This window comes from Bos taurus, chromosome Y (genome assembly GCF_002263795.3).
Source record: "Bos taurus isolate L1 Dominette 01449 registration number 42190680 breed Hereford chromosome Y, ARS-UCD2.0, whole genome shotgun sequence".
Lineage (NCBI taxonomy): Eukaryota > Metazoa > Chordata > Mammalia > Artiodactyla > Bovidae > Bos > Bos taurus.
The window spans coordinates 1,116,005-1,136,470 of NC_082638.1; the positions used below are offsets into that span (position 1 = coordinate 1,116,005).

At 47.0% G+C, this 20,466-nt stretch overlaps 1 protein-coding gene across 6 annotated transcripts in view; it reads right to left on the reverse strand.

Annotated features, from left to right (window-relative positions):
- The window catches only part of DHRSX (dehydrogenase/reductase X-linked), a 223,723-nt gene that overhangs the window by 91,531 nt on the left and 111,726 nt on the right, over positions 1 to 20,466 (reverse strand). For all 6 annotated transcript variants that reach the window (XR_009493644.1, XR_009493643.1, XM_059884017.1 and 3 more), the window contains exons 5-6: positions 13,199 to 13,406; positions 3,795 to 4,002 (exon numbers count right to left, since the gene is read on the reverse strand). Coding sequence is in view for 4 of the 6 variants with exons in the window: in XM_059884017.1 (XP_059740000.1) it covers positions 3,795 to 4,002; positions 13,199 to 13,406 (416 nt within the window). In the remaining 2 variants the exon portion in view is untranslated. The remainder of the gene's footprint in view (positions 1 to 3,794; positions 4,003 to 13,198; positions 13,407 to 20,466) is intronic.

Consider the following 20,466-nt stretch of genomic DNA (forward strand, 5'->3'; position numbering starts at 1 on the left):
CTGAGTCGATTCAGCCGTGTCTGACTCTTTGCGACCCCATGGACTGTAGCCCGCCAGGCTCCTCTGTCCATGGGATTCTCCAGGCAAGAACACTGGAGTGGGTTGCCATGCCCTCCTCCAAAGGATCTTCCAGATTCAGGGATGAACCCCCGTCTGCTGCACTAAAGGCAGAGCCACCTGGGGAAGCCCCAAAACACCGGGCATTGGTGATGAATTCAGCCTCCAGCCCCCCTCTCCCTTGAGGTCAGAAGGTTAAGACTGAAAAGTCCCACCCCTTAATGGCCAGTTGGTTGCGCTGGCAACCAGCCCCTCCCCACCCTAGGGCAAGTTCCAAAGGTCACACATTTATACAGCAAGGGGAGCCTTTCAGGATCTCAGCACTTGGGAAATTCCAAGGGTTTTAGGAGCTCTGAGCCAGAAAAGGGGACAAAGAAAAAAAAAAACAAATACACTTCTTATCATAGACCACAAGATCGCAACCATCAAGAAAGATGTGAGCAAAATGAAAGACTACTTGCTTTCAGACAGAAAACAGCAGCATCTGAAATCTCGACGCTCTCTAAAGTTAAAAATTCCCCCTCCTGTTAGATTTGTTCAGGTGAGATGATTATAGTATAATCATATTATTATATGACTATATACATATTACTGTATTACTATAATCATATAAGCATCCAGTCATATATACTTATAAGTTAGCATACTGATACTTATATAGTCATATAACATATTACAGCATTTTATAGTCATATAAGTATAGTGTACTATAGTCAAGGCTATGGTTTTTCCCGTAGTCATGTATGGATGTGAGAGTTGGACTATAAAGAAAGCTGAGTGCCCAAGAATTGATGCTTTTGAAGTGTGGTGTTGCAGAAGACTCTTGAGAGTTTCTTGGACCGCAAGGAGATCCAACCAGTCCATCCTAAAGGAAATCAGTCCTAAATATTCACTGGAAGGACTGATGCTGAAGCTGAAACTCCATTCCTTTGACCATCTGATGCAAAGAGCTGACATTTGAAAAGACCCTGATGCTGGGAAAGATTGAAGGCGGGAGGAGAAGGGGACGACAGAGGATGAGATGGCTGGATGGCATCACTGACTTGATGGACGTGAGTCTGAGTGAACTCCGGGAGTTGGTGATGGACAGGGAGGCCTGGCGTGCTGCAGTCCATGGGGTCACAAAGAGTCAGACACGACTGAGCGACTGAACAACAATAAGATACCAGTTGTAAAAACCTAACCATCACCTGAACATAGAAATACGAGCAAATGATTAAACAGAAGGCGACCTCTTCATCCTAAAATGTTTTTTTTTCCATATTTGTAAAAATCATCTAAAAGGTGGTTTAGAAATATAATCTGGTCAGTCAAGAAGCGCTCAATTCAAAAAAAAAAAATTAATGCACAATGTGAGAACTGGTAGTTAAGCTTTCTTTCGGTCAAAATGAGGACTGCAGACCAGCAGACAGCCCTTCAGATAGCTCTGAGAGACTGCTCCAAAGAGCCAAGAGGGGGAAGGTCGGTATATAAGTGATTTTGTTGAAGGGGAAGTGCGTGCAGTCAAACACGTATTATTCTACGAAAGGTTTCTGCTGGTCATGGGGAGCAGTCATCACCATCAGGACTTTTGGTGATTTTCTAGATATGGAGAGATGAAATAATCGGGCTCATGAAATGGGCTCCTGAAAATACCTGGCCATCTGAAGACCTGTCCTGCCGGTCCTTCGCGGAGCACAGATGTCTCCTGTCTGCTGTCCACGCTGAGCCCCCTGCAGGGAATGTGGAAGGTGTGGAGCTGTATCAGAGCTTGATTGAATCCTTGCAGAGGTGGACACAAGATGCCCATGGCAACTGCCAGTGTGTTGTTGACAAAGGGTAATACCAGAGACTGGGGCTTCCCTGGTGGCTCAGTGGTAAAGAATCCGCCTGCAGTATGAGAGACCCAGGTTCGATCCCTGGGTCGGGAAGATCCTTTGGAGAAGGACATGGCAACCCACTCCAGTATTTTTGCCTGGAGAATCCACATGGACAGAGCCTGGCGGGCTACAGTCCACAGAGTCACGAAGAGTCCGACACAGCTGAGCAACATAACACAGCACCCACGTCTCATTCACAAGAGGAAATGAGATTTTAAATGAAACCAGAGAGGGGAACCAGGTGATACAGGAGAGGTGGGTTTTGATGTCCCGGTGACGGAGATGTGATCACAGCTGGTGTTGGCTGCTTGCTGGGGACAGTCGCCTCTGCTTGTTCACATCTGCCAGAATCTGGGTTCCGTGGGTGGTCCCGGAATTCCGGACCGAGGGGAACCCGGAGGCGGAGAACTGGCGACAATCACGGCTGTTGACGGCGTCCACCCCGCCCCTCCAGAGCTCTGGCCATCACGGTTGCTAATCTCCGAGATCCCACAGAGACGACGAAATGAATGCTGCACACCTGCCAAGACTGTGGAGGTGGGTGATTTACCCGACTCCCATCGGGCAGTCAGCACCTCCCACGGAAAAGATTACGGCTAGAGGAGCGATGTAATTCCAGCAAGAAGCCAGATGACCGTGCAGCAAAGACCATCTGACGGGTAACAGCAACAAAATGCAGACTTACACGAACTGCATTTGGGCTAGGGACACCGTTCTACATCAGCACACGTGTGTTGTGGGAGGTTGGGGTCCACATTTTCCATGTCTGTGTCCTGAAGCCTAGGGGCTTGGTGGCTCACTTGGTAGAGAATCTGCCTGCCATGCAGGAGACCCAGGTTCGATCCCCGGGGTAGGGAAGATCCCCTGGAGGAGGAAATGGCAACCGCCTCCAATATTCCTGCCTGGAAAATCCCATGGACAGAGGAGCCTGGCAGGCTACAGTCCATGGGGTTGCAAAGAGTCAGACACGACTGAGCCTCTAACACACAGAGCTCATCCTCTAGCTAAACAAACTCCTTCTCGAGAATTTATCCTAAAGAGAAAATCACACAAAGATCCCAACAGACATCTCTCCAAAGAAAGACATACAGACGGCCCTCGGGTCCACGAAAAGATACTCAACGTTGCTGGTTATTAAAGAAACGCAAATCAAAACTCCAATGAAGGGACTCCTCACATCGGTCGGACAGAAATAAAGCAAAAGTCACTCAGCTGTGCCTGACTCTTTGTGACCCCATGAATATACAGTCCATGGAATTCTCCAGGCCAGAGTAGTGGAATGGGTAGCCTTTCCCTTCTCCAGGGGCTCTTCCTGACCCAGGAATCTAACCCAGGTCTCCTGCATTGCAGGCGGATTCTTTACGAGCTGATTCTTTACCAGAATGGTATGGAAATTCCTTTAAAAAAAAAAAAAAAAACAAACCTAAAAATAGATCCACCATCTGACCCTGCAATCTTACTGATAGGAATATATCTGAAGAAAGCCATGCTTAGAAAAGATACCTGCAACTCAACCTTCACAGCGGTTTTGGTGGGAATGTATACTTGGGTAGGCATTATGGGAAACGGTATGGAATGTTCTCAAAAAACCAGAAACAGATACGATCTGTTTCATACGATCCTGTGATCCCGCTACTGGGGGATATACCTGGAGAAAATGATAATTAGAAAAGACACGCGCCCCCCCCCACCCCGCCCCAGGGTTTATCGCAGCAATATTTACAATCACCGAGACATGGAAGCAACCTCAGTATCCATCAACAAATGAACGGAGAAAGAAGACGTGGAGCCGGGAAACGGTAACACAGCAGCATCGAGGAGGGTAAAGTCAGATCTGCCCGCGGACCGTAGCAACACCCCCAGCGTCGGGGCCTTTACCTTGAAGACCCACCAGCCCAGGAGCTTCTTGACAAGCCGGGTGCCCCAGAAGACGTATCTGTAGAGGTCGGTGTCCACCACGCCGGGGTCGGCCACGCTGGCGGTCACGGGCATGCCCTGGGCAGTCAGCAGCGCCTGCAGATGGTAGGTGAACAGCACCAGGGCCAGCTTGCTCTGGGCGTAGGCTGCGTGCGCTGAGTAGTAGGTACTGCAAGAGCAAAGAGGAGAGGCCATGAGACCCGGGCATCTGGATGTCGACGCTGCCCTCGCCAGGCACGGGTTGACGGCGTCTAGAGACATGCCCGAGGTCAAGCGGGCTGTGCTGAGTCACTCAGTCGTGTCCGACTCTTTGCAACCCTGTGGACTGCACCCCACCAGGCTCCTCCGTCCGTGGGATTCTCCAGGCGAGAAGACTGGAGTGGGTTGCCATGCCCTCCTCCAGGGGGATCTTCCCGACCCAGGGATGGAACCCAGGTCTCCTGCACTGCAGGCAGATTCTTTACCGAATGAGTCACCAGGGGAGCCCATGTGTGTTACCTGCACTGTGGCGATCTCCTGGGATGCTACAGGGTGATTACTAGGATGGAGATTTCACCTAATATAGGGTCAGGGGCCTGGCTGCTTTAGACCCAGAGGCTCGGGGCAGCAGTTGCTAGAGGGCTTGGTCAGTTCCAGAGATGTCTGTCCTGTGATTCTGGAGCAGGGCTCCACACCTGTGACCTTGCTGTAGGGCTCCACACCACTTTTTTTTTTCTCCTTGGAATGTTCAACGCTTGGGGAAGATACTATGACGGATGTACTCCTCTAGCGCACAATGACCACCTCCGTCCACTCCTTTTTTGGCTTCCTACCATCAGGGACTATGTTATGAGGTTGGACGTGGGCACCACTTAATGAAAACCACAGGGCTTTCCTCTGACAGTCCAGTGGTTAAGACTTCTTCACCTTCCAATGCAAGAGGTGTGGGTTTGATCCCTGGTCAGGGAGCTAAGATCCCACATGCCTTGTGGCCAAAATACCAAAGCATAAAACAAGCAATATGGCATTACTAAGAAATTCAATAAAGACTTTAAAAACAGTCCCCATCAAAAAAAAAAAAATTCTTTAAATAAATAAAACCATAATGGTTGGTCCCTTATACCTATCCTTTCCCAGAAAGTAGCGTTCCTGGAATGTAGAAGAGAATTCACTGCAGAGAAAATATCACTCCAGGCAAACTAACTGTGGTGTCTTCAGTTCAGTTCAGTCCAGACGCTCAGTCGTGTCTGACTCTTTGCGACCCCGTGAATTGCAGCACGCCAGGCCTCCCTGTCCATCACCAACTCCCGCAGTCTACTCGAACTCACGTCCGTTAGGTCGGTGATGCCATCCAGCCACCTCATCCTCTGTCATCCCCTTCTCCTCCTGCCCCCAGCCCCTCCCAGCATCAGAGTCTTTTAGCTAGTAATTTTATGCAGAGCTACACAGCCTGCGTAAAATGAAGAGCTCGTTACTATCTCTACTGGGGACTTTGCTGGCAGTCCAGTGGCTAAGAATCTACCTGCCAACGCAGGGGCTATGTGTTTGATCCCTGGTCAGGGAGACAAGATCCCACATGCCTCATGGTTAAAAAAACCAATACATAAGAGACAATGGTGTAAAGCATTCCAATGAAATTTAAAAGAATAAATAACAAAGACCAGTTTTGAGGCTTTTATCCTTTTTTTTTTTTGTCATCAACAATAAATCCACAAATAAAAAACCCAAGTGATTTGTGCTTAAAAAGAAAAGCTAGCACTTGAAATTGTGAAAGTTACATTAAAACGTGAGAATTCAACTATCCACAGGAAAGAACAGAAGCTACATTATAACACATTCAATACCGACTTCAGAAATGGCCCACGTGGAAAAAAGAACAAGTCTGAAACATAAAGAAAACCAAGGAAGTCTTCCTGGCAAAATACTTCATGTCTGATTCATGGGGGATCGGTCATTGTCTTCCCGTCCGGACTTCTTTTTCTGTAATTTTGTGGATGTGAACGCAGCCCCACTCGTGTTTCTTCTCCTGGTTCAACGTGCCCCAGATTCTACATTATTCTCCATTTTCAACTCCAGTGGTGACTCTTAACATTCGGAGAAAATCCATCCACGGAATTCACCCTTGTGGGAACTTAAGGCAGTCAAAGATGAAAAAGAAAGAAATCCATCCTGACATGAGAAGCAAAAAAAAAAAAAAAAAAAAAGCACTCGCTGGAGTTCAATGCCTCTTACTCACAAAGGCTCTTACTAAACAGGAATTGAAAATTGCATTAAATGAACTAAATGGACTCAATGATTCAGAAAAGCAAAATCGGGAAACATGACCGAGGAAAAGCACACAAGAGGGAAAAAAATGAGAAAAGGGAAATACTTAGATGTAGAAAACAGGACAAGCAATGATAAGACTGAGAAATGAAGTCACGTAAGTGTCATTGACTAGTGAGGCTTTCTGGAAAAAAAAAAAAAAAAAAACGACCTCAAGCTGTTTTGTAAATTGCACACGTGGGCTCTCGGCTGTCAGAATGTGACAACCACGCCAACACCCTCGGGGACTCCGTCCCACCTCCTGCCGTCTCCCCGGGCAGCAACTTTCTTCCTTGTCAGCAGGCTCCCACGGCGTCGCGGGCAGCCAGCCCCTTGTCACAAGAGGCCACCTGCAGACTCTGAGGTTCTGCCAGGGGGGCCCTGCAATTTAAGCTGGAGAATAAGCCCCGAGTCCTTTGTCTCAGCGATGAGTAAAAGGGCAGGTCGGCCAAGGGTGACGCAGGACAAGCTTCGGCAGAGCATTTGCCAGAGGAACTCCAAACGCATCTTTTGTTGGAGGGAGTAACGGAGACGATAATACAGCAGAGTTGCAAGCACAAATGCCCTCCCCCGGATCCACGACAACCCCCCAATTATAGTTAAGATGCCTGTTTCTGGCAAGTTGTTCCTCTCTTCCCAGCAGGGGAGGAGAAAGCTCCAGGAATGAGGGGGTTATGAAGTACAGGGAGGTAAAGGCTCAACTTTGCTGTTGGCATTTGACTGTTTTTACAGCACACACATCCGTTTGCTCCTGAATCAACAGGGCTGTTTGGGAGAGAAGGACAGTCGTCAAGTTGAGAAAGAAGAGAAGACGCCGGAAATGTCCAGGTTCCTTAAAGGAAAACTGATCCATTGACAGAATTATGGCTTACCTCTATGGAGACTACTATGCAGATTCTTTAAAAAAAAAAAAACAAAAAATAAAACTAAGCTATGACTAGCAACCCCACTCCTGAGTATATTTCCCGAGAAAAAGCACACTTCAAAAATGCACGAGAATACCAATGTTCACTGCAGCTCTATTGACAGTAGCCGGGACCTGGAAGCAACCTAGACGTCCATCAGCAGGTGAATGGATAAAGAGAATGCCGTAATATGTACATGGAATATTACTAAGCCATAAAGAAGGGAAGACATTGGGTCATTTCTCACAATGTGGATGGACCGAGAGTATCTGTCACACAGATTGCAGTGACTCAGAAAGGGAAAGACAATTACTGTATATTAATGCATGTATAGGGAATTTGGATGGAGAAGGCAATGGCAACCCACTCCAGCACTCTTGCCTGGCAAATCCCATGGACGGAGGAGCCTGGTCGGCTGCAGTCCGTGGGGTCGCTAGGAGTCAGACATGACTGAGCGACTTCCCTTTCACTTTTCACTTTCATTCATTGGAGAAGGAAATGGCAACCCACTCCAGTGTTCTTGCCTGGAGAATCCCAGAGATGGGGGAGCCTGGTGGGCTGCCGTCTCTGGGGTCGCACAGAGTCGGACACGACTGAAGCGACTTAGCAGCAGCAGCAGTAGCAGGGAATTTGGAAAGTTGGTACCGAGGAACCCATTTGCAGGGCAAGAATACAGAAACTGATGTAGAGACAGACATGCAGACATGGGGTGTGGTGGGGAGAGCAGAGGGTGGGACAAACTGAGAGAGTAGCACTTACATCTATCCACCACCACGCGTAACATAGCTAGCTAGTGGGGAGCTGCTGTGCAGCACGGGGAGCTCAGCGTTGTGGTCTGAGATGACCTAATGGGGTGGGATGAGGGGTGCAAAGGAACGTCAGGAGGGAAGGGATTATACGTATGCACATAGCTGATTCACTTCATTGCACAGCAGAAACACAACCTTATAAGGCATTCATACTGCAGTGAAACAATAAATATGCTAAAACTTTGAGTTTACGGGCTATGGTTTAAGAGTTTATGAGTTTAAGAGTTATGGTTCTCTACAATACCACAGACAAGAGACAATGGAAAAAGTCAATACTTTTCTCTAAAGGAGTTTTTTTTTAAAAAAAAGAAGAAAAACAAAGAGTACAAGTAATTTCAGGAGTGGTTCCCTCGTGCTTTGAAAGATAAAGAAACATCCACAGTGGAAATGGAGAAGAATCAGAGCTGAGATACTAGAGAACAGGATTCCCATTAGAGTTTCTAAGTAAAGCCCCGAGGGACAGCAGACGCCCTAGGTATTGAAAACAATGAAGAGATGATTACAAGGTTAACAGCCAGCAGGCAGCCAAAAGGAAAAGTCAACCCACACACTAAAGCAGAAGATATTCATACAATGTCTACACAACTTGCTCCGAAACATGAGGCTTTTACTAAGTGCCCTTTGTAATACACGGTCTCAAAACCTTAAACTGAAACCATAAATACACCTTTGTTTTCAGTAAACAGTAACTTATTAATATAACTACCTCATAAATAATTTGAAGGCCAATCGAAAACAGAAGTAGAGATATTACTGTGGTAGCCTTTTTGTTGGAAAGGAAAAAAAAAAAATGTTTCTTCCATACTTTTATGTTCTGTAACGAAGGCATGCAAATTAAAGCAACAACGGTCAGATTAACAAGGGAAACACATAAATTTCACTTCTAATTTCACAGGTATGGGGGATTTCATAGAAAAGAAATGCCAAAGACTTGGGAAGTCCTCACTTCTCATAAGTTTCTGTTTTTAGTTCAATAAGGGAAGTTCTAGAAAGGCATCTTTCTGCATCTGTCGCTTCGCAATGGCCTTCAGCTCAAAATAATCTGTATATCAAAATGGCACATATGAGTTGGCATGTTCAGATCCCTGTCACTTTCTCTATCTTAAAGCCAAGAGAAGGAAAGGTGAAGGATTGTATTTTAAACACAATACTCGCAAATCTGTGTACTGAAGCAAAGACGCGATAATTCTCTAAAGGGTTGGTTCTTGATGAACAACCTAGGAAAGCATTCCTTAGAGATGGGAAATCTTATCCTAAATTGCAGCAGCGTGGTTTTCTCGGTTGAGAAGAGGACACTGGGCTTTGATACCTGCGTTTCATGTAAGTGGTGTTTACAAGGCTGAGTGTTATATTTGGTCTGGGTCTGGCACTGAACTCAGAGCCAATCTAAGCCCACCGCAGTAAGGATATTGAGTCACCAGAGACCAGGTGTTAAGTGGGCACAGTGAGGAAGGGCATTCATTGCTAGCAAGACGCTAGGAATGCAGTAGATCATACATTTGCACTAAAAAAAAAAAAAAAAAAAAGAGTTTTTCAAGTTCTCATCAGAGAAAAAATAGGTACTGTCTAAAGGGCTTCCCCCGTGGCTCAGTGGTAAAGAATCTGCCTGTGATGCAGGAGGCATGGGTTCGATCCCTGAGTCCGGAAGCTCCCCCGGAGGAGCGAACGGCAACCCACTCCAGTTTTCTTGCCTGGAGAATCCCATGGACAGAGGAGCCTGGTGGGCTACACTCCTTGGGGTCATAGAGAGTCGGACACGACTGAGCCACTAAACAACATCAACAGCATAAAATAAGCTGCAGAAACGGGACCAGAGGGCTTCCCTGGTGTTCTAGTCATTAAGACTTTACCTCCCAGCCAACGGATGTGAGTTTGATCCCTGGTCAGGGAACTAAGACCCCTGCATGCAGCAGGGCGTGTCCACAAAGTAACAAAGTTAAATAAGGAACAAGGATATGTTTTACAGCACGAGGAATATAGCCAATGTTAGACAATAAATACAATATAATCTTTAAATTTATATACTATATATTAATATGGAAATTATTATATATATATACTATATATTAATACAGAAATGGGAAATATATTTCCCATTATATATCGGAAATGGTAAATTTATATACTATATATTAATATGGAAATGATTTTATATATATATACTATATATTAATACGGAAATGGGAAATGTATATATACTATATATTTATATATATATACTATATATTATATGGAAATGGAAAATATATATATACTATATATTAATACGGAAATGGGAAATTAATACCCACTCCAGTATTCTTGCCTGGAGAATCCCACGGATGGAGGAGCCTGGTGGGCTACGGTCCATGGGGTCGCAAAGAGTCCTGACCAACTAACACACATGCAAATGATGATATGAATATGATAATATATGTGACTATGCTAGTATAATTATGCTTATACATACAATTATATAAATATTAACACAATTATTTAAGTTAAATAAGTTTAACTGTTCAAGTTTAAAAGTTATATATTCAATATATTTAACAATTATATGTTTAATATATATTATATAATATACGCAGTATTATACAATATTACATTTACATGTTATTACATAAATATAGTAAATATAAATATATTAAGATTAGCTATATATTAGCTATATACTTATATAAATATTGTTGTATATATAAATTAATATATGTCATATATAATGATATAATACTGGCTGGGTTGCCATTTCCCTCCTCCAGAGGCTCTTCCCAACCCAGGGATCGAACCCAGTCTCTCATATCGTAGGCAGATTCTTTACCATCTGAGCCACCAGGGAAGCTCCATATATTAAATGTATACCATATATGATTATATATAATAACATATAATATGTGTATGTAGAAGCCTTTCCCTGCTCCAGAGGATCTTCCCAGACCCAGGCACCGAACCGGGGTCTCCTGCGCTGCAGGCGGATTCTTTCCCAGCTGAGCTACCAGGGAAGCCCTGATAAGCCATCACGGAAAAGAATCAAAAAGAAGAGAAAGGACATACGTGTATACAGACGGCACTTCACTCTAAGGTGGAAATTACAACACTGTACATCAGCTGTGCCTCATAGACTAAATTTGAACTATGCTTCACGGTTTTCTCACGTGTTGAAGAATGTAATAGGGTTTGCCTCAAAGTGTAAATATAAATAGTCTGATATGCAGACAGTGCTTACATGTATGACCGCAAAACAGCAAACAGTTCCTAACCCGGGCAGATCTCATTTTCCTGCAGGTCATCGATATTGGTTTTTTGTGCACACTGAAGGGTCTGGGTGAGCTCCGTGTGGACTAAATCTACTGGCGCCATGTTTAAAAACAGCGTCTGTCCACCTGATGTCTCTGTGTCACATTTCTGTCATTCTTGCCGTATCCTTTTTTTAAATTTGACAGAATTTTTATTTCACAGTGCCCTAATCCCAAATAGAAGTGAAGGGCCAGTTGAAAATGGTGCTCTGAAGTTCTGACATGACACTTAACAGCTGTGAGTTGCTAGGTTATAAGCAAGGTGTACATGAGATCAGAGATCAGATCAGATCAGTCGCTCAGTCGTGTCCAACTCTTTGCGACCCCATGAATCGCAGCACGCCAGGCCTCCCTGTCCATCACCAACTCCCGGAGTTCACTCAGACTCACGTCCATCGAGTCGGTGATGCCATCCAGCCATCTCATCCTCTGTCGTCCCCTTCTCCTTCTGCCCCCAATCCCTCCCAGCATCAGAGTCTTTTCCAATGAGTCAACTCTTCACATGAGGTGGCCAAAGTACTGGAGTTTCAGCTTTAGCATCATTCCTTCCAAAGAAATCCCAGGGCTGATCTCCTTCAGAATGGACTGGTTGGAGCTCCTTGCAGTCCAAGGGACTCTCAAGAGTCTTCTCCAACACCACAGTTCAAAAGCATCAATTCTTTGGCGCTCAGCTTTCTTCACAGTCCAACTCTCACATCCATACATGACCACAGGAAAAACCATAGCCTTGACTAGACGGACCTTTGTCGGCAAAGTAATGTCTCTGCTTTTCAATATGCTATCTAGGTTGGTCATAACTTTCCTTCCAAGGAGTAAGCGTCTTTTAATTTCATGGCTGCAGTCACCATCTGCAGTGATTTTGGAGCCCAGAAAAATAAAGTCTGACACTGTTTCCACTGTTTCCCCATCTATTTCCCATGAAGCGATGGGACCGGATGCCATGATCTTCGTTTTCTGAATGTTGAGCTTCGTTTTGTGAATGTACACGAGATGGAAACAAGTAATATAAAAAATGTAGGCTGCCAGGAGATTCGTATTATCATTTCTTCAGGGACATATTTCCAGCTGAATCTAAATTAAAGGTCTGCTTTCTCACAGTCTTTTAAACCTTTGCATGAGGATCATATTTGTCATGCTGAGCTGTGATGAGTGACCTGTGATGTGACTACTGCAAAAAGGTTGTGACTTTCATGCAGAGTGAAGTCAGAAAGAGAAAAACAAATACCATGTATTAACACTTAGGCGAAACGTAGAGAAACAGTAGGTTTGCAGTAGCTAAGTCATGTCCGACTTTTTGCAACCCCACGGACTGCAGCCCGCCAGGCTCCCCCGTCCATGGGATTCTCCGGGCAAGAGTACTTGAGCAGGTTGCCATTCCCTTCTCCAGGGAGAGAAATGGTATAGACGCTCTTATTTGCAAAACAGAAAGACACGCAGACCTGGAGGACAACCATATGGACACCAAAGGGGGATGTCCGGGTGGGATGAGTTGAGAGACAGCGATTGATACACATGCACGGTTGATACTATGCATAAAATAGACCACTAGAGAAGTACTGACCACACAAGAACTCTTACAAACAGATTACAGGTCGCTGAGATGAGACGGTTGGATGGCATCACGGACTCGACGGACATGAGTTTGAGCACGCTCCGGGAGTTGGTGATGGACAGGGAGGCCTGGCGTGCTGCAGTCCACGGGATCGCACAGAGTCGGACACGACTGAGCGACTGAACTGAACACTCAAGGCTCAGGGGACGGTTGGCATTCTTCAGCAATAAAGGATTTTTTTAAATGAAGGTCTGCACCCTGTTATTTTAGTCACAATGCTATTTATTGCACATCTAAGAAATTACAGGCTAGAGTAAGCATCCCTTTCAGATGTAGTAGAAAGAAAAGCCAATTTGTGCGCCTCGCTTTCATGCGATATGTGCTTTATCACTGCAGTCTGGAACCAAAACGCACAGCCTCTCCCAGGTCTGCCTGTGTTGGTCGCTGCAGATTTTTGCCACGAGAGAGGCTGAGCTGCAGACCAGGAGGTGGGAAGCGACGTCGCCTGGGACAAGTGACGTCCCTTGCCTCCCCGACTCACCTGCTCTGGAGGTCGTCCAGGTTCAGCTCCCCCACGTAGTGAGTGGCCGAGGACACGGTCACCACCCGGGCGCTGTGGCCAGGGGCGCCCGACTCCTGCAGGGTGTCCAGGAGGAGGTTGGTCAGCAGGAAGTGCCCCAGATAGTTGACGCCGAAGTGCTCCTCAAAGCCGTCCTCTGTGGTCCTCTGGGGCACCATCATCACACCGGCTGGGGACAAAGGGGGCCTCAGGACAGTCAGAAAGGAGTGGGGGCGGGGTGGGGAGAGATGAGATTCTACGCTGTCCCCCAGACAATGGGGAAGCCATCAAGCTCCAGGACAGTGACTCTGGTCCTAACTCCCAGCACTCCTTCCTGCCTCAGTGTCCAGCCCTCTCCACGGCAAATAGATGAGAGCAAAGTGGAAGCGGTGACAGACTTTTTTTCCTTGGGCTCCAAAATCACCAAGGCCGGTGACTGCAGCCACAAAACTAAAAGACGCTTGCTCCTTGGAAGGAAAGTTATGGCCAACCTAGACGGCATTTTGAAAAGCAGAGACATCGCTTTGCAGACAAAGGTCCATCTAGTCAAGGCTATGGTTTTTCCTGTGGTCATTATGGATGTGAGGGTTGGACTGTGAAGACAGCTGAGCGCCGAAGAATGGATGCTTTTGAACTGTGGTGTTGGAGAAGACTCTTGGGAGTCGCTTGGACTGCAAGGAGATCCAACCAGTCCATCCTCAAGGAGATCAGTCCTGAAGATTCATTGGAAGGACTGAAGCTGAAGCTCCGATACTGTGGCCACCTCATGTGAAGAGGTGACTCACTGGAAAAGATCCTGATGCTGGGAAAGATTGAAGGTGGGAAGAGAAGGTGTGACAGAGGATGAGATGCTGGGATGGCATCGCCGACTCAGTGGACATGGCTTTGAGTAAACTCCAGGAGTTGTTGATGGACAGGGAGGCCTGGCGTGCTGCGGCTCATGGGGTCGCAGTGTCGGATACGACATAGCCACTGAAGAACAGCAATAAAGTGCTCAATCAATGCAACTGCACTTGGGTCTTCCCGAAACCCTCACCACTCCCCTCTACCTTCAGTCTCCGGAAAATTGGCTTCTGTGAAATCTGTCCCTGGTGCCAAACAGGCTGGGGAACACTCATATAGCACCTAAAATCCAATGAACAAAATATTGGGTTTCCAAAGAGACTGTTTACATTTCCTGTAAGATCTTCCAGAAAATTTCAAAAGAATGTTTTGGCCAACCCAATAGATTGTGAGTTTGGGGCTGATGTATACGCATAGCTATAGTTAAAATAAAATGTGCTGTAAACTGTGCTCAGTTGCTCAGTCATCTCTGACTATTTCACTGCAGCCCACCAGGCTTCTCTGTCCATGGGATTTCTCCAGGCAAGAGTACGGGAGTGGGTTGCCATTCCCTTCTCCAGGGGAATCTTGCCAACCAAGGGATTGAACCTTCATCTCCTGCATTGGCAGGCAGAATCTTTACCACCTGAAGGTGACAAGTGAAAGTGAATGCCGATCAGTTGTCTCTGACTTTACGACCCCATGGATTATACAGTCAGTGGGATTCTCCAGGCCAGAATACAGGAGTGGGGAGCCTTTCCCTTCTCCAGGGGACCTTCCCAACCCAGGGATCGAACCCAGGTCTCCTGCATTGCAGGCAGATTCTTTACCAGCTGAGCCACAGGGGGAGCCCTGAGAAGCCCCTTAAAATAAAATGCCTTTTAAATATAAAAAAAAAAAAAAAAGTCAAGGGGCTTGGCAAAGTTCACACCAGTAAATTACATAGAACCAATATCCATTATTTTAAGACTACACCCACTCATCGTCTTTCTTCCCAAAACCTCTATATAAACAGAACAGGTTTCCTCAACTAGAGACATTTTCTGCACAGTGGTCAGGGGTCTAGACGTGTGTGGTTCTGAAATGAGAAACTTTGCTATGAGTTTCACATATCAACTGAGTTTGCTGTTATTATATGATGTTAAGCTCAAAGATGTTTTAAAATGTTGTCCTGTATTAAACCATAGTCTATAAAAAGTAACATATATACAATGGAATGTCTAATGAATGTGTCTCTTAGTCGTGTCCAACTCTTTGCAACCCCATGGACTGTAGCCCCACCAGGCTCCTCTGTCCATGGGATTCTCCAGGCAACAGTACAGGAGTGGGTTGTCATGCCCTCCTCCAGGGGATCTTACAGACTGAGGGATCGAACCAGGGTCTCCTGCATCAAAGGCAGATTCATAATCCAGCAAGCCACCTGGAAAGCCCACCATGGAATATTCTGCTGCTGCTAAGGCGCTTCAGTCATGTCCGACTCTGTGCGACCCCATAGACGGCAGCCCACCAGCCTCCTCCCTCCCTGGGATTCTCCAGGCAAGAGCACTGGAGTGGGTTGCCATTTCCTTCTCCAATACATGAAAAGTGAAAAGTGAAAGTGAAGTCGCTCAGTCGTGTCCGACTCTATGCGACCCCATAGACAGCAGCCTACCAGGCTCCTCTGTCCATGGGATTTTCCAGGCAAGAGTACTGGAGTGGGTTTACTCGGCCATAAAAAGGAATAAAATTGTGTCAGTTGCAGAGATGTGGATGGACCTAGAGTCTGTCATACAAAGCGAAGTAAGTCACGAAAACAAGTACCCTACATTCACGCATATATGCGGAATCTAGAAAAACGGTTCAGAGGAACCTAATTTCAGGGCAGTAATAGAGATGCAGACGCAGAGAACAGTTTGGGGGACGCTTGGGGAAGGAGAGGGTGGGAAGAATAGAAGAGAAAAGGGCCGGCGTAAAGGACTGATATACACACGACCACGTGTGAAGCAGACAGCTAGTGGGAAGCTCTGTATAGCCCAGGGAGCTCAGCTCGGGGCTCTGTGATGACCTAGAGGGGTGGGTGGGGGCTGGGAGGGAGGCTCACGAGGGAGGGGATATATGCATACTCTAGCTCATTTGGGCTTCCCTGGGGGCTTAGCTGGTAAAGAATCTGCCTGCAATGCAGGCGACCTGGGTTCCATCCCTGGTTTGGAAAGATGCGCCTGGAGAAGGGAAAGGCTACCCACTCCAGTATCCTTTCCTGGAGAATGCCATGGACAGAGGAGCCTGGCGGGCTGCAGTCCACGGGGTCGCAAAGAGTCGGACACAACTGAGAGACTAAAGCCAGCACACGGCTGGTTCACTTTATTCTACAGCAGAAACAAACACAACGTTGGAAAATCAATTATAGCCCAACAAAAAAATTGTTAAGAATACACCAAACTCGCACTGGATATCTGTTTTACATGTGATGAAAAGTAAGGTGTGTGATAAGAACGTTTCTGAAGAGTGTGTTGGGGATGCCCTTCAGAAGCTGTCTGGAAGAATCCAGGCAGAGGTGGTCAAGAGGCATCTTGGAGACAATGTGGACAGTTCCCTGGAGATAAGTTCCCTGGATGTCGAAGGTGGATGGGACGAAGCTGTGTTCAATAAGCTGTGTGCATGCCCGCAGAAGGGAGGGTACTCAGCGTACATTCCAGGGGCACGCGGCTCACGTGAGGCTGGTCGGGAAAGGACCCAGGGCTCCAGGCAGAGGGACAGCCAGCCTGCTCAGTGTCTGGACACGCGTTCCCTCGGGAGACAGAGTCTGCAGCACATTTCCTGAGTCGCGGTGGCCTCCTGAACTCTGCTGTCATGAGTGGAACTTGGCGGTGGTGACAAGGTCGTAGAGCATCCGAGGGCATGTTCAGAAAAGACCCCAGCTTTCAGAATTCTGTCTCTCGCGGCAGAGCTAGCCTCCTGAGAGAAGGCTGGCACTCCTAAGACCTCTGTTCTGGCGCAGAGACCACACGTGGGGATCTCGTCAACCAGCCCAGCGGAGGCCAGGAGCCAGGCAGGACTAACTTCATCCCTGGAGAAGACTCTTGAGAGTCCCTTGGACTGCAAAGAGAGCATACCAGTCCATCCTAAAGGAAATCAACCCTGAGTATTCACTGGAAGGACTGATGCTGAAGCTGAAGCTCCAATACTTTGGCCACCTGATGCAAAGAACTGAGTCATTTGAAAAGACCCTGATGCTGGGAACGATTGAAGGCAGGAGGAGAAGGGGCCGACAGAGGATGAGATGGTTGGATGGCATCACCAGCTCGATGGACATGAGTTTGAGCAAGCTCCAGAAGTTGGTGATGGACAGGGAGGCCTGGCGTGCTGCAGTCCATGGGGTCGCAAAGAGTCGGACACGACTGAGTGACTGAACAAGACAACTTCATACCACAGGAGAAAGCCACTCTGGACGTGAGACCCTTGTGGCACGTTCAGATAACAGCAGCTCCGGGTGCAACCCCACGGGAGGACCAGAGGGACAGTGGTCCAAAATGCAGGCAAAGGACTGTGGTTATTTCAATATGTCTGTAGGCTTGCTTGCTCACTCGTGTCCAATTCTCTGAGGCCCCATGGACTGTAGCCCACCAAGTTCTTTTTGTCCATGGGATTTTCCAGCCACAAATACTGGAGCAGGTTGCTAGCAGTGTTAATCACAACAGACAAGACGTGGAAATAACCTAAGTGTCCATTGACACTGAATGGACATGGAAGATGTGGGGGGGGGGGTGTGTGTGTGTGTGTGTTCCCTCATTCCTTTTTTATGACTGAGTGATATTCCATTTGACTGAGTAATATTCCATATATTCCATGGGCTTCCCTGGTGGCTCAGCTGGTAAAGAATCCGCCTGCAATGTGGGAGACCATTATATACATATATACACATACATACATACATACACACACACACACACACACATATATATATATATATATGTATGTATATATATATATATATATAATGGAATATTACTCAGCCATGAAAAAGAATGAAATAACGCCATTTGCAGAGACATGGCTGGACCCAGAGATGATCATACTAAGCTAAGTAAGGTATAAACAGAAAGACAAATAGCGCTTAGTATCACTTATATGTCAAATCTAAAATCTCCACCTCTAATCCAGCATTCCCACACCTGGGCATATATCTAGAGAAAACCATTTCAAAAGACACATGCACCCCAATGCTCAGTGCAGACAAGACAGGGAAGCAACCTCAGTGTCTATCGACAGATGAATGGATATAGAAGATGTGGACATAGATACAACAGGATATTGAGTGAGTGAGTGAAAGTCGCTCAGTCGTGTCCGACTCTCTGCGACCCCATGGGCTATGCAGTCCATGAGATTCTCCAGGCCAGAATACTCGAGTGGGTAGCCCTTTCTCTTCTCCAGGGGATCTTCCTAACACAGGGACGGAACCCTGGTCTCCCGCATTGCAGGCGGATTCTTTACCAGTTGAGCCACCAGGGAAGCCCATTACTCGGAATATTACTCAGTCAAATGGAATATCACTCAGTCACAAAAAAAGGAATGAAATAATCCCATTTGCTGAAACACAGATGGACTTGAAGGTATTATGCTACCAGAAATAAGTCAGGGAAAGATAAAACACTACATCATATCACTTGTACGTGGAATCTTAAAAATACCACAAAGTAGTGAATATAACCACAAAGAAACAGACTCAGATGTACAAGGAGCAAACTGGTGGTGACTAGCAGAAGAGAAGGAAGGGGTGGGGGCAAGAAGGGGGGGAGAAGGTTAAGAGGTACAAACCAGTATGTATTAGTATAAAATTCCCTCATAGCTCAGCTGGTAAAGAACCCGCCTGCAATGCAGGAGACCCCAGTTCAATTCCTGGGTTGGGAAAATCTGCTGGAGAAGGGATAGGCTACCCACTCCAGTATTCTTGGGCTTCCCTGGTGGCTCAGCTGGTACAGAACCCGCCTGCAACGCAGGAGACCCCAGTTTAATTCCTGGGTCGGGAAAATCTGCTGGAGAAGGGATAGGCTACCCACTCCAGTATTCTTGGGCTTCCCTGGTGGCTCAGCTGGTAAAGAATCGGCCTGCAAAGCAAGAGACCTGGGTTCAACCACTGGATTAGGAAGATCTCCCTGGAGAAGGGAAAGGCTACCCACTCCAGTCTTCTGGCCTGGAGAATTCCATGGACTGTACGGTCCATGGGGTCGCAGAGAGTCGGACACAGCTGAGCGACTTTCGCTTCATTTCACATTGGTATAAAATAAAGTACAAGGATATATTTTACAGCACAGGGAACAGAGCCAACATTTTATAATAACTATCCATGGACTACAAGTTTACCAATTGTGAATCACTACCCCCTACATTGTGGGTCAGCTGGTAAAGAGTCGGCCTGCAATGCAGGACACCCAGGTACAATCCCTGGGTGGGGAAGATCCCCTGGAAGAGGAAATGGCAACCCACCCCAGTGTTCTTGCCTGGGGAATCCCATGGACAGAGGAGCCTGGCAGGCTACAGTCCCTGGGGTCAGAAAGAGTCAGACACAGTTGAGGGATGAAGAGTTTCACTTTCATACTGTATACCTGCAACATATAACACTGTATACCCATTGTACTTCATAAAAGATGATTATTAACAAGAAAGCAGGTATTTATGAACCAGTTGTGCTGTGCTGTGCTTAGTCACTCATTTGTGTCTGACTCTTTGTGACCCCCGTGGATTGCAGCCCGCCAGGCTCCTCTGTCCATGGGATTCTCCAGGCAAGAATTCTGGAGTGGGTTGCCATTTCCTCCTCCGGGGGATCTTCCCGACCCAGGGATCGAACCTGCATCTCCTGCTTGGCAGGTGGATTCTTGCCCACGGAGCCACCAGGGAAGCCCTTTGCTGTATCCGCATCCATCGGAAAACACGCCACGTCGTGGAACAGGGGCGCTGAAGGGGACACGGGGGTCGGCAGGAATTGCGGGTTGAATTTGAAGGTGTCTCCAGCGCTTCAGCCTGTGGAGTTGAGGACCAGGTTATAAAAAAGCTGGTGCTGCTTCTCACATCCTCAAGATGCTCTTGGGGGACTTCCACCGTGGTCCAGTGGTTAGGAGTCCGCGCTTGCAATGCAGGGGGTCTGGGTTCCATCCCTGTTGATGAAGCTGAGGGGAAAATGGTCTTTGATTTCTTGGATACTGGCAGCAGAGAAAGCACCCAGGAGAGTGTGGACGGCCAGACCTCGGCCCAGCTGATGGGCTCTGGAGCTAACGCTACTGGACAGACCCACTGGACTCATTCGTGTTCTTTTTTTTTTTTGGCTGGGGCACTTGCGGTCAGGTGCACGGTGATCTGAGCTGAAGGACAACCCCCTGAGCCATCTCTTTAAGGCTGGACCTATTCACTCAGTCCGTTCGGATTATGCATTTCCCAGCGATCACGGACGAGAC